The following is a 14798-nucleotide window of genomic DNA, read 5'->3' as shown; positions in this document are numbered from 1 at the left end:
GTGAGTTCAAGGCCAGTCTGGTCTACAAGAGCTAATTCCAGGACAGGCTCTAAAGCTACAGAGAAACCCTGTCTCGAAAAACCAAAACAAAAAAAAAAAAAACAAAACCAAACAACAAACCTACCTAGAATGTGCTGGAGAGACAGCTCAGTGGTTAAGAGTACTTGTTGCTATTTGTTGCTCTTACAAGTGAATCACTTTAGTTCCCAGTGTCTACACAGAAGGCTCACAATCATCTGTAGATGTCCTCTTCTAGACTTCATTAGCAGCTGTACCCACATGCACCCACATACACATCAACAAAAATAAAGTCTTAAAAAATAAAACCTGTCCAAAAGACAATAACTACTGAAGCAGGAACATGCTGAGACAGACATTAAAATAATGGATCATGATTAAATAAGTTTTTATTGTCACATTTAACTGCTTTGTCAGATATACACTGTATATTTCAGTATGGCATAAAAATAAGAATATTTTCCTGAATGTCAAAATCTGAACAGAGGAGATGGCGATGGCACTTTAAAAAACTGGAATTCACACCGTGCTGAAGCCGCTAATAGGTAGCTGATAAAAGCTGGAACGCACTGCAGATAAAGTGACCCTCGACATTCAAATCAAACGGCAGTGGTGTAAGCCCAGCAAAACCAGGACAGCAGTTACAATGCAGACCCTGGGCACAACTAAAGCAGGGCAGTCCAGGATCATTTCTAAGACTGTATCTACTGTCTGAGCCTGGGAGCTGGAGCTTATGAGTAAACATCGCTATAAAACGAAATGAATCCTTTGGAACCAGATTTTAAGCCTTTTAACGACAGATTTTCATCCTTACGTATTTTAACTAGTCCAAGGAAAGGCAGTTCAGCAACAAGCATCATGGGCTGATTGACCACCATGAATGGTAGGTCTTGCCATTTCCAATCCAGTAGCCCAATATATTCTAAAATGGTTTTAGTGGTTTCACACATTCTGGGCAGAACTAGAAAACAAGCAGTAATTAAATAAAAACATAAGTGCATCCCAATGGTCTCCACACACCTGCTATTATTCCCAAAATGGCAACTAAAAAAAAGGGGGGGGGGAAGGGTTATTCAGACCATTGAAGCAAATCTTATTCACCAAGATTCCTGGATATGTTCTTTAAAATGTCCTTCCTCCACAAATCCAGCCCCAGATCTGCCAGACCTAAGTGTACTGCATGTCTTACACAGGAACTCAGCTAAATCCACTGCATCTGTGATCTGTTCACCACAGACTCAGGCCTGGCATCTCACTCCTTTTTGCCATCCACTGCCGTGTGGCTTTCCTCGAAGACTCCAGAACAGAGGCCAAGTGTGTTAGTGCAGGGTAGCAGTCGCTGCTGGACACCAGAAGAAAGAAACTGACTTCGTGACACTGATCTGGATGAGGACTCACTGGGATTAGTGTTTCTACATTTTTAAAAAGGCAACCATTTTAAGTGACAATACATATCAGGCTAGTAGAAAAAGGTTGCGACAAAGCCCGCTCTCATCTTACAAAGTCATGCAGACAGGAGAAGCAGTGACTGACTTCTTCCAATCAGGCTTCTTGAAATTAACAAAATTTATTTTCTGGCAAAGATGAATTTGGTTCATCATAGAAAGTTCTTTGAAGGCTGCTGCTAAACTCATTTCCCTTTGAAAAAGCAAATTTCAAGGCATGATAGTGCAGAGGTAAGTTTCTGACTTACAGAGTATTTATAGACTAATTGTGCTTAGTCTCTGATCTCCAATTTAAAGAACAGACTACACTGAGGAGTTTCACTCTGCCTAAATTTACTAGTACATCCATGAATCGCACCAGAATTAGGACAATTTGATTATCGTAATGATTCTGCTGTGAACCCATGCACTGCACCCAGAGGTGAGGACCAGTGGACAGAGGATTCTGAGGGTTCTGAGCATGGGGTGCTCCACTCAGGAGCCCCGGCATCTGAGAAAGCAGTTCTCCCCACAGATTAGGTCCTCAACGAACTCTCAATAAGCCATTAAGAAAAGCAGTGCCAAGTGGAGAGAGTGTCATTTGTTTACTTAAATCTGGGAGGTCTGAGTGTTCCTGGGCTCCTCATCGGGATGTGTCATGGGCCGTGAATTCTTTGAATGTGAGTATTCACTATGAGGGGACTCTGCAGGGTCAATCAAATTTTCATAATCACTGTCGTCTGACTCCTCCCCACTGTCTCCAGCTGCTCTCTGGGAAGGAAGAAGATCTGCTCCACTTCCAGAAAACTTCAGTCCGGCACTGGTGGAAGCATAGTTGGAAGAGCCCACAGCTTGAGGCCGAGGCATGAAGACACTCCTTTCCATGCGAGAATGGCTCAGGGTACTTTCTTGATTGTTTGGGTGAAAATCAGAATAAGGTGGGGGAGGATCAGAGGGCTCGGTGTCTGCTGCAGTTCTTCTCCCTTTGGCTGCAAACCCAGAATAGGGCATCCGAGGGCTGAATGCTGGCTCCAGATTTTCAGATGGCATCTGTCTGCTTAACAGGGTCTGCTGCAATCCTGCACGGAAACAGGAAGAATGTTTTAGCAAGTTCTTTATCTTCACAGCTTTTTACTTCCACTCAAAAAATGGTCAACCTGAGTGTTTTGGAAATGACCAGCAAAGCTATGAAGTGACTGTTGCTAATGTTTTATAAATGATTCCTCTATACATCCATTTATTTGTATATCAAGTACCAGGCCAACCATGGTTACACAGTGAGACCCTATCTCAAAAAAAAACAAAAGAAAACAAACAAAAACAGAAACCAAAACAGTTGAAAATCCAGGCAATTGGATGCAGTAGTAGCCCCAAGATGTAAAACAGGTTTGTCACTCTAAATGATGTGCTCATTTGTCCACCTGTTTCCCACTGTGCTCAAAAATTTAGGTCTACCAGGCTGGCATTGAAAACCATTCTCACCACATTTACAAGTCCCATGAAAATGGAACATTCCTAAGACAGGATCCTTTCAAATACCACATTGCTTTTCTTTTAATGTGTATTTGTGTCTGTGCTGGATCCTCTGGGACTGGAGTTACAGGTAGTTGTAGCTGCCCTTTGTGGGTGCTGGGAACCAACTTAGTCCTCTGCAGGAGCAGCAAGATCTTTTAACTGCTAAGCCATCTTTTCAACCCTGGAGTTTTTTGGGTTGTTTTTTTTTTGGGGGGGGGGGTAAGGGGAATTTTCAGACAAGGGTTTCTCTGTAGCTTTGGAGCCTGTCCTAAAACTAGATCTTATAGATCAGGCTGGCCTCAAACTCACTGTCTCCCAAGTGCTGGAATTAAAGATGTGCGTTGACACCACCATCCCCAGCCTCAAGTTATGAGTCTATAATGAACATAAGACACTATCCTGATATGTGCAGTATGCCATAGTTAGTATGGTAGCAATTATCACAGTTGCTAGAAATGGATAATATTGTCAATACATACAAAAATCTGCACCAAATTTTTTAGACCTGTTCTAACTTCTGCTTCAGCTTTTCTCTCTGGTCCTCTTGTTTCAGTTTCAGAAACTTGAGGAATACCATGAAAAAAAGCACTTCTCATTAAATGCTTAATGAGAAGGAAATGTCCTTCCTCTATCATGTGAACCTGGTACTTGCTTAATACAGAAGGATTTATGGCAAACTGAAGATATGGCTCAGTGGGTAGAGGCCTGCTTAACATGCACAATGCCTGGGATTCAGTCGCCACCACTACATAAAAGTGTTGTGGTGCTGATACTTGGGAGAAAAAAAAATCAGGAGAATCAGAAATTCGAGGTCATCTTCAGCCACCAAGTTCAAGGCCAGTCTGGGATGTATGAGACCCTTCCTCACAAGCACGGAGAAGGCTTGAGGAATGGCCTCATGTCACTGAAAGGATCATTTGATAATTAAAGTAGTAAATAGTATAGCCAGGTAGCAAGACCTGTAATTCTAGCTACTTTGAGCTAGGCATGGTGACACATGCCTTTAATCCCAGTAGAGGCAAGAGGATCTCTGAGTTTAAGGCTATCCTGGTCTATAGAGCAGAGTTCCAGAACAGTAAAGATTACATAGAGAAACCCTGTATCTAAAAACAAACAAATAAACAAAAACCCCAAAACAAAAATTGTAGGTACTTTGGAGACTGAGGCAGGAAGATCACAAGTTTGATCCCCTCCTGGGCCATACAGTAAATTCAAAGCCTATCTGGGCAACTTATGATCACTGTCTCAAAATAAAAAGTAGGGCCAGTGCGACAGTGCGGCAGATTAAGGCCCTGATCTCCAAGCCTGACAACCGGAGTTCAATCTCTGCCCATACACTGGCGAAGAGAACCAGCTCCTACAGCCTGACCTCCCACGGGTGCTCACACAAACAAATACAAACCTGAAAATAAACAAAAAGTAAAACTGGGCATGGTAGCTCATGACTTTAATCCCACACTAAGGAGATAGTCATGTGGATCTCATGAAAAAACCAATCTTCATCAGGCATGGAAGCACATACCTGTAATCCTAGTACCTGGGAGCCTTTGGGGGGCAGATCTCAAGGGAGTCTCAAGCCTACCATGGCTACATAGTAAGACAGTGTATAAGATAAATATAAACTAAAATGAGTGTAAAAAGGGGGCTGGAGTGTATGTAGCTCAGTGGAGAAGTATTTGCCTAGCATGTGGGAAAGCCTATGTTCAGACCACAGTATCCCACCCCAATGAACAAAGCCACTTCTCCGATATGGAATGGTAGACTCAGCCAGAAGCTTACTTCTTTCTTGTTCCTTTTCATTTTTCTTCTGAGTGATTTGTCTTCTTAATTTGTTCACTTCTGCCTGACAAGATTCGACAACTCGCTCACTCTTTTCTACATCTGCACATACTGCCTGAGGGGGAAAAAATACAAGAAGGTTAGTTTCAAACCAGGCAGGAGGTAATCTATAAATTCAGCCTTATTATAATCCCAGGAAGAAAGGGACTGGAGAGATGGCTCTGCAGTTAGGATCACTGGCTCCTGCTCTTCCAGGTTCGATTCCCAGCAGGCTCATAACACCTGTACCTGCGCTCCCAAGGGATCCACACCTTCTTCTGGCCTCCAAGGTCACCAGGCACTGAAGTCATCAAATTAAATGCAGATAGGTAAGTAGAGCAGTCTTGAGTGCCCACAAGAGCAAGGTTGAGTTCCCCTACTCTTCTTTATGAGACAAGACCTCCCTATGTCGCTCATTCCTTTGAGAAAGTGTCTCTCCCTAACATGGAGCTCCTGAGTTTTTCTGGCTAGAGTGGAAGCTAGTAAGCTAGTGATCCTGTCTCCGCCCACTAGGTGTTAGGGTTCTATGCATGCACAGCACCATGTCCAGCTTATTACATGGACACTAGGATCTGAACTCCAGTCCTCACACTTGAGCAGAGAGCACTCCCTAACCACCGAACCACTTCTCCAGTTTGTTGGTTTATTTTTTTAAAGGCTGTGTCTTAGAAGCTACATTATATTAATCAACACATGAGGAGTCAGTTTTAGACATCTTTAAAAAACTTACTATCTGAGTTCGAGGCCAGCCTGGTCTACAAGAGCTAGTTCCAAGACAGGCTCTAGAAAACTACAGGGAAACCCTGTCTCGAAACAAAACAAAACAAAACAAAAAACTTACTACCATTAGGGGACTAGAGAGATGGCTCAGTGGTTAAAAGTGGTTAAAAGTGGGACTTGAGTTTGTTTCTAGCATCCACTGTGACCCATAACTGAGTTCAATAGAATTCTCTGGCCTCTGTGAGCACTTGAATTCACATCAACATACCCTCTCACACACACATACTTAATAAGTTAAAAAAATTAGTGAGTGTTGGCTAGGTGGTGGTGGTGCACACCTTTAAACCCAGCACTCAGGAGGCAGAAGCAGGTGGATCTCTTTGGGTTTGAGGCCAGCCTGGTCTACAGAGCAAGGTCCAAGACAGCCAGGGCTACACAGAGAAGCAAACCCTGCCTCAAAAAAAATTAAAAAAAAATTAGTAAGTGCATAATTAGTGTGTGTGTGTGTGTGTATGACTGGTTGTGTATAACTCTGTGTGTGTGTGCGCGCACACGTGCCATGACCACATGTGGAGGTCAGAGGGAAACTTTGTAGAGTCAGTCCACCTTTGAGAGTGTTCCAGGGATCAAACTCAGGTTGCCAGATTTATAGGACATATTAGCCTGGAGTTCACTGAATAGACAACACTGGTTCATTAAGTAGCCCCAGGGATTTTCTTGTCTATGCCTCTATGATGCTGGTGTATGCTACAATGGGCAACTTTTTCTTTTTCTTTTTTTTTTTTTTTTTTTTTTTTTTTTTTTTTTTTTTGTTTTTCGAGACAGGGTTTCCCTGTAGTTTCTAGAGCCTGTCCTGGATGGCCAACTTTTTCAAGATTTATTTTTATTTATGTGTTTCTGTGTTCTTGTGTGGGTGCCCTGGAAGTCAGAAGAGGGTGTTGGATCTCCTGGACCTGGAGTTATGGATAGTTGTGAGCTACCCAATAAGATGCTGAGAATTAAACACTGGTCCTTTGCAAGAGCACCAAGTGCTCTGAACTGCTGACCATCTCTCCAGCCCAGGCCAGGTTTTGGGGCTCAACTCAGGTCCTCATGCTTGTGTAGCAGGAACTTTACTGACTGAGCCATCTCTCCTGTCCCATCTAATCACTAACTCGCTTTCTTGATTTTAATCATTTTAAGATGATTGTGCAGACTGGTGAGATGGCTCAGTGGTTAAGAGCACTGACTGCTCTTCCAGAGGTCCTGAGTTCAATTCCCAGCACCCACATGACAGTTTACAACTGTCTCTAACTCTAATATTTGACACCCTCACACAGACATACATGCAGGCAAAATACCAATGTAAATGAAATAAAAGTAAATAAAATATTTTTTTTTAAATAAAAGATGATTGTGCAATTCAGCTTAAAGGTCTTTTAAAAGGCTAGGGTGGGAAAAATTGAATTTCTTCCCTTGCTTAATCAATTTTATTGAAACAAAGAGGGAATTTTTGGTACCAGTCTAGCTTACAAAGGAAGAATAAAAGATAAGCCTGGAACAAAATGTTTTCACCATTCATTTCTACCAACAGTTAGAGACGGATAAGATGGGCTGGAGAGATGGCTTGGAGGTTAGAAGCACAGGCTGCTCTTCCAAAGGACTCAAGTTTGATGACCAGCACCCACATCATGGATGTAACTCAGGCTCCAAGGGATCTGATGCCCTTTTCTCGCCGCCATGGGCACTGTTTGCATATGGCACATATTTAGACACACAGGCAAAAATATCCACATGTATAAAGTTAAAAAACAGATAAGACAGATTTATTTAACTGAAAATAATTATAAGGGAAATCTGGAAAAGAACGTAAGTTTCAGAGTTGAGTTTGCATGTATGTAATTCAGTTACCAATAACCACTATAAGAGCTGGTCCTCCTAATCAGGAAGGTAATGCGTGATACCAGTTAGAAGCTGTTTGGCTAGTGCTAATGGGCTTGAAAGGCCATGGTCATGAATTTGGGACAAAGAGCTGTTTTCCACTGCACATTCCTCCCATAGCAGAAATACCAGAAACTTCCAGAAGGCAAGTCTGGCACCAGTGAGCATGAACAGTATTCCCTCCACTTCCAAGTATACAGTGAGCACAAGCCCTGGAAACTCCCCAGTACTTCTTTGTCTTCTTGCCACCGAGGCTTTCCCCCATTTTAGATGCTGCCTTCACTCCTCCCTCTACTCTCTGGGGTCGTTCCCAGGCCTCGGAGAGCTCCAGCTTCGCACTTTTCTTCTAGCTCTCAAATGTAAGTGCAGTGGGAAGCACTGTCAGCACGTAGCTGGCAGCTGGAGGTGGCGCCATAAATATCTGTTAAATGAACGACTAGTAAGAAACATTCCACTTCACAGTGGCAGCTGGGGACAAAGACTCGACTAGATGGAAGCAGAGCTAGACCAGGCTGCAGGCTTTTGACACTGTCGCCACTTAGAGTATAACTGACAGGGACAACTGTGCTCTCAGCACCCCTCTTTAAACTCACTTTCGAGGATGCACTTCCCAGAAAAGGCACAACTGCAAAGGGGTTATAAGTGTTTTAAGAAGCAGCATTAAGGGCCGGGTGGTGGTGGCGCACGCCTTTAATCCCAGCACTCGGGAGGCAGAGGCAGGCGGATCTCTGTGAGTTCGAGACCAGCCTGGTCTACAAGAGCTAGTTCCAGGACAGGCTCCAAAGCCACAGAGAAACCCTGTCTCGAAAAACCAAAAAAAAAAAAAAAAAAGAAGCAGCATTAATAACTTACTTCAGCGTCTCTACCTCAGTACACGAGGCAGGCTTTGTAGACTGACATCTGACATTATCTTAGCAAAGTCCATTCTGACTTTTGACTTTTTTGTTTTGGTTTTAGAGACTGGGTTTCTCTGTAGCTTTGGAGCCTATCCTGGAACTAGCTCCTATAGACCAGGCTGGCCTCTGCCTCCCAAGCGCTGGAATTAAAGGCGTGCATTACCACCACCCGGCTACTTTTTAAAAGTCCTATGTGTATATTTGTCTGTGTGTGGTTATTGGAACCCTGAAACCGGAGTCACAGATAGTTATAAGCTGCCCTGTGGGTATTGGGAATTGAACCTGGTTCCTCTTCAAGAGCAGCCAGTGCCCTTAATCACTGAGCCATGCCTCCAGACCCCTATTATGACTTTAGAACCATAGCTATTCTTTTGTCAGTTAAAAGATATATACTTAAAAAACAAAAAAGTAGGCTTTGAGCAATATAAACAAGAAGGAAACACCAGTTACCTGTACTTTCTCCTGAAGTGCATTATAAACTTGATAAATTGCCCTGATGTCCTTCATGACTCCATCCTTGTCAAAAAAGTCAGTACTAGAAGACAGGAAAAGGATGTCAGAGTTATTAAAATCACCATGAACATTGTTGTCCTTCTACCTCACAGTACTAATTAATATATGCTCTGACTCAAAGGTGACAATGTCTAAGCAATAATGTGTTAATCCTACTAGAGTTATAGAAGAGAAATAAAAAACACATCAATAATGAAAAACAGAACATTTTCCAGTGACTATGTTTATCTCCTTTTTTTATTATTTTTATTTTTAGACAGGGTCATTCTATGTAGCCCTGGCAGGCCTGAAACTTGCTATGAAATCCTGGATGGCCTGGAACCCAAAAATAAACCACCTGCCTCTGCCTCCCAAGTACTGGGTTTAAAGGTGCATGCAACCACACCTGGCTGTTTTTCTTTTTAAAACCTGAGAAAAGCAGCTGAAAAGATGGCTCAGAGGTTACAAGCACTTGCTGCTCTTGCAGAGGACCTGGGCTCAGTCCCAGCACCCACACCATGAAATTAGAGCACCCATAACTCTAGTTCCAGGGGAGTCAATGTTCTCTTCTGGTGTCCTCAGGCACTGCACATACAGCGCACATCAGACAACCAGGAAAACATTCACATACATAATTATTTTTAAATCTTTAAAAAGTAAAAAGTAAATACAATCCTTTTTTTTTTTTTTTTTTTTTTTTTTTTGGTTTTTTTCAAGACAGGGTTTCCCTGTAGTTTCTAGAGCCTGTCCTGGAACTAGCTCTTGTAGACCAGGCTGGCCTCGAACTCAGAGATCCGCCTGCCTCTGCCTCCCGAGTGCTGGGATTAAAGGCGTGCGCCACCACCGCCTGGTGTAAATACAATCTTGAGAGAAAACACAGTAACATTAAATTATCTTCTCAAAAAGAATAAAAAACTTAATACTTTCAGGGATTCTTTTATTTGTGTGTGTGAAGGTGCACATGCATGTTTGCTCATGTGCATGTAAAAGTACACTCCAGTGTGCATGCTTGTGTTGGGGCCAGAGGTCACTGACAGGGGTTCTCCTATTTCATTCCACCTTTTTGTTTGAGATAGAGTCTCTCACAGAATTTGGGTTCACCACTTTGGCTGTTCTGCTGGCTAATCAGCAAGTCCCAAGCACCTGCCTATTTCTGTGCTCCTAAGTGCTGGAGTCAAATGTGCTCTGCCCAGCCCAGCTTTTTATTTTTAATTAATTATCTTATGTGTATGAATGTTTTCTTTGCATGCACGTCTGTGAATCACATGTATGCCTGGTACCTGCGGGGTTCAAAAGTGGGCACTGGGTCTCCTGGTTACAGTGGTGGTGTCACTATGTGGGAGCTGGGAACAGAACCCAGATTCTCTGCAAGAGCAACCAGTGCCCTTAATTGCTGAGTCATCCATCTCTCTCCAGCCTCCTACCGAGCTTTTTGGCATGTTGAGAATACAAATTCAGGTCTCATGCTTGTACAGCAAATAATCACCACTGAACTATCTCTCCAGTTGTTTAGATTTATTTTTATCTTTTTGAAACAGGGTCTCACAATGTAGGCCAGACTAGCCTGGAACTCAACAAACATACACTGCCTCTGATTCCTGGGTGCTGGGATGAGAAATATGTGCTACCATGCCCTACAGAGCAGCCTTGTTTTGTTATGGGTTGTTTCAGGTTTTTTGTTTGTTTGTTTGTTTGTTTGTTTTGGAGGAAGGGTTTTACTCTGTAAGCTGTACTGGGACTGTAGGTGTGAGCCACCATACTCAGTTTCAGAGATCATTTCTTCTTCTTCTTTGATTTGTTTTGTTTTTTGAGACAGGGCTGTCCTGGAGCTAGCTCTGTAGATCTGCCCCTGTCTCCTCTAAGTGCTGGGCTTAAAGGAATGCACCACCACCGCCTGGCTACAGGGATTATTTCAATAGTTTACTCAGAGCGGATTCTGATATATGGTAGTGATAGTGGTGGTGGACTAGAGAACTGTCTGTTTTCTTTAATTTCAATTAAAATACCCTTGATTTTACATTTCTCCTCACACTTTAAAAAAATATTAACAAAGAAAATGCTGTTGACAAAAGCGCTCATTTTCCCTTTCAACTTACCCATGCTCTTTAATAACTTTGGCATAACTTTGAGAAGTGTTTGGCACTGAAGACACTTTGTACTCTTGCTGGCTAGTATTGCCTAGATTGGGAATAGCAAGTGATATCCTTTGATTATACCTGTAGGGAGAATTGAGAAAAACAGCACTTAATTAAGTACACTTCTTTGTTTGTCTGAGGCAGGGTCTCACTGTGTAGCCTAAGCTGGCTCCAAATGCACATTTGGCCTGCTTCAGCCTCCCATCTGCTGGGATTATAGACATATGCCACCGTACTTGGCTCTACTGCTTTACTCCTAAATAAGTGTTGACCTCATGGGCTCAAACACTCTGCTCACCTCAGTACTTCAGTACCTCATTGCTAGGTTTACAGGTATGTGTCAACATTCCCGGTTTTAAAAGTATTTGTTTAAGAATTGGGATTGACAAGTCCAGGTCGGATTCTTAACACCCACATGATGGCTCACTGTCATCTGTAACTCCAGCTCCAAGGGATCCAACAGCCTCTCCTGGGCTCTGCCAGCATCAGGCATGTGTGTGCATGTGGTATAAATACAAAAATACAAGTAGACAAAATACCCACATACATAAAATTAAAGAAAAAATATTTAAAGGACTGGGATTAAAGGCTGTGGATGTGGCTCAGCTGGCAGAGTACTTGTCAAGAGTGCCCAAAGCCCAGGCCTCAATACCCAGTACCACATAAACCAGGTGTGGTGGCACACATCTGTAATCTTGGCATTCCTTTCGAGGTGAAGGTGGGAGGATCAGAAGTTCTTAGGGTGAGTGCTAGGTCTGTCAGGGATCCACAGGGAGGTCCTGGAAATCCAGGAAGATCACCAGAAATTAAAGGCTGACCTTGTTTACACAGCAAAGTGTTATCTGGACTCAAAAACGAAACAAAGCAACAACAAAAACAGAACAAAAGGATAAGGCTGACAGCAGGCTTCTGTGTCTTCAACACTGGTAAATTAACACAAAGAGGGCTACAACCACCTAAGATGCATAGTCAGCAATCTTCCGTTCCCTTAGAGCAGAAACTTGGCTGTAGTGGGTATGGCTCATATCTTGTTTGCATGCCCATGGTTACTGAGAGATCCTAAGGAAACATCTAGCAAAAGATAAACGAAACCCTAGAAATAGCTCCCTAACAATAACTATTTTCACTAACAGTGACTACTGATGCTCTTAGCACATTTCCAGAGTGAGAGCTTTCTGCAACTCACAAGCAGAAAACATGGTCACATAATGTTGTTTTTTTCTCTTTATCAAGGCCACAATGCAAACCCTCATCACCAATAATGGATCATTTTTACAATTTCTGTCTGCATTATGTGTTCTAAAGTTACAATTAGAGTCCAAAAGTAGCAAAACTCATTTTGCATAATGGGTCATGAAGAAGCAAATGAAATTTCTATCTGTAAGAATACAAACATGTCTAGATGACGGTTATTGATCCCCAAACTATTTTAAATCATCTAACTGGCAAGCAAGCCCCTGAGGATCCACTGTTTCTGCCCACCAAGTGCTGGGTTACAGATGCAGGCTGCCATGCCCAACTTTTACACAGGTGCTAGGGAGCCAACTCAGGTCCTCACGTTTGCCTTGCTCTACCCACCGAGCCCTTTTCTGAGGCCCCACATCTTTTTTTTTGTACAGTGGTGGGAAGCTTTCTTTACCTGCGATTTGGTCTAAAGAGAACATATTCTAAAGCATGAGTAGAATTGTTGGCGGTAGAGATGAAGCTGAAGAGAAGGAAGACGAGGTCTGGCACACCGAGGATGCGGGTGAGCTGCTTGTGGATAACCTGCTCTCTGTAGGACATCTGTTGCTGGGTGTTTCGACGGAATCTGTACCACCCGATAACTTTCTTCAATAAGAAAAGAAGAAAGGAAAGTATTAGAGCTTATTTAACTTGGAAAAAAAAAAAGGACGGGCGGTGGTGGCGCATATCTTTAATCCCAGCACTTGGGAGGCAGAGGCAGGTGGATCTTAGAGGACGGCCAGGACTGTTACACAGAGATACCCTGTCTTGGAAAAAAAAAAAAAGTTTATTTAATTCAGAACGCCTCCAAATGAACACCAATAAACAAATGTTTATGATCATTTTATATCGACGAGTCCAGAACTAAAAACAACCACCATTGAACAAATTAATGGATAAACTGGGTAATCTGTGGTATACTGGAATCATATGCAGTAATAAAAAGGAACAAATCACCAGGGAGAAATCGCAAAATAAGTATGTTCAATAAAAAAAGCCAGATGCAAAGGTATAGAGAGTATATGCTAAAGGATTTTGTTAGTATGAAAGTCTAGAAAGTGAATCTCCAGTCACATACAGCATAGCTTCTTACACTGTGTCATGGCCCCACATAGGGTCACATAAGTGAATATGAGGTTAAAAAAAGTAACTAAATGTGAGGTTAAAAAAAAAAAAACTGGCAACAGTAAAAGTTTCTGAATGTAAAATGGCCAAAAATTAATTAAGAATCAAATATGTAAAACTGGAAAGATGATTCAAACAGGAAAATGTGCTTGTCACCAAGGGTGATGACCTGAGTTTGATATACATGGTAGAAGGGAAAAAGTGACTCAAGCAGGTTACCCTCTGACTTCTACATCTGTGATATGGCACAAAGTGACTGCACATGAGTGTGTGCACACGCAGGCTCTCTCTCACACACATGATGAATCTGAGATGTCTGTGGCATCACTCTCCAATGCTGCACTACAGCCTGACTTCTGATCACAGCACAGCACAGCACAGGCACTGCACACGCAGCACAGCACAGGCAGCACAGCACAGCACAGCACAGGCACAGCACACGCAGTACAGCACAGCACAGGCACTGCGCACGCAGCACAGCACAGCACAGGCACTGCACACGCAGCACAGCACACGCAGCACAGCACACGCAGCACAGCACATGCAGCACAGCACTGCGCACGCAGCACAGCGCAGCACAGGCACTACGCACGCAGCACAGCGCAGCACAGCATAGGCACTGCACACGCAGCACAGCACAGCACAGCACTGGCACTGCACACGCAGCACAGCACAGCACGGGTACTGCACATGCAGCACAGCATGCCTTGCCAGCGGATGCTGCCAAAAGCATCTCAGCTCTGATTGCAGACTGGCGTTTCCCATGATCTGAACAGACAAAGCTTTTAACTCTGGTGGAAACATAATGGTTTAATTATGGAAAATAAAACCAACATTTTCTACTATCATCCCTCAGTGCCTAAATATCAAATTAGTGTATCTTTGAATTGAACTGTGTTAAAATGTTGCGTTTTTTTTTAACGATTTATTTCTGCTTGCATGTATACTTGTAGGCCAGAAGAGGGCACCAGATCTCATTACAGATGGTTGTGAGCCACCATGTGGTTGCTGGGAATTGAACTCAGAACCTCTGGAAGAACAGTCAGTGCTCTTAACCTCTGAGCCATCTCTCCAGCCCTAAAATGTTGTTTTTATAATTGCTGATTTGGACTTAATTTTTAAAAAGTCATTGAATGAATTTGGCTTGGATTAAGACAGAATTTTCAGCAATACTTGAAATATCATGTAAGGCTACTTTGCACATAGTCAAGTGCAAGCCTTTAAGATTATAAAATCTAAGTATTGATCAATTTGAAATATATTGGAGATTCCTATGCCCCACAGTATCAAATGTCTAGCAAAGGTTTAATGCTTTATGTAAAAAATAAGTAAGAACATCACCTCAGTAGGACGCAAGGTTTTTTTTCACTTCATTGTCAATGAATGGTAAAATTACATGTACAACAATGAATCATCTTAAAATCAATTTCTTTTCTCTCTTCTTTTTTTTTGGGGGGGGGGGAGAGGTTGAAACAGAGCTTTTCTGTGTAGCTTTGGAGCCTGTCCTAGAC

At 42.7% G+C, this 14798-nt stretch overlaps 1 protein-coding gene across 1 annotated transcript in view; it reads right to left on the bottom strand.

Moving 5' to 3' along the window:
- Window positions 1-389: 389 nt before the first annotated feature.
- The window catches only part of Abraxas2 (abraxas 2, BRISC complex subunit), a 37629-nt gene continuing 23220 nt past the window's right edge, over window positions 390-14798 (bottom strand). Inside the window, exons 5-9 of the mRNA XM_038313343.2 lie at window positions 12578-12768; window positions 10900-11019; window positions 8762-8846; window positions 4737-4851; window positions 390-2521 (exon numbers count right to left, since the gene is read on the bottom strand). Of these exons, the coding sequence (XP_038169271.1) occupies window positions 2052-2521; window positions 4737-4851; window positions 8762-8846; window positions 10900-11019; window positions 12578-12768 (981 nt within the window). The 3' untranslated portion in view covers window positions 390-2051. The remainder of the gene's footprint in view (window positions 2522-4736; window positions 4852-8761; window positions 8847-10899; window positions 11020-12577; window positions 12769-14798) is intronic.

This window comes from Arvicola amphibius, chromosome 1 (assembly GCF_903992535.2).
Source record: "Arvicola amphibius chromosome 1, mArvAmp1.2, whole genome shotgun sequence".
Taxonomy (NCBI): domain Eukaryota; kingdom Metazoa; phylum Chordata; class Mammalia; order Rodentia; family Cricetidae; genus Arvicola; species Arvicola amphibius.
Note: the sequence above shows the minus strand (reverse complement) of the source record. Positions and strands in the feature narration are given on the sequence as shown.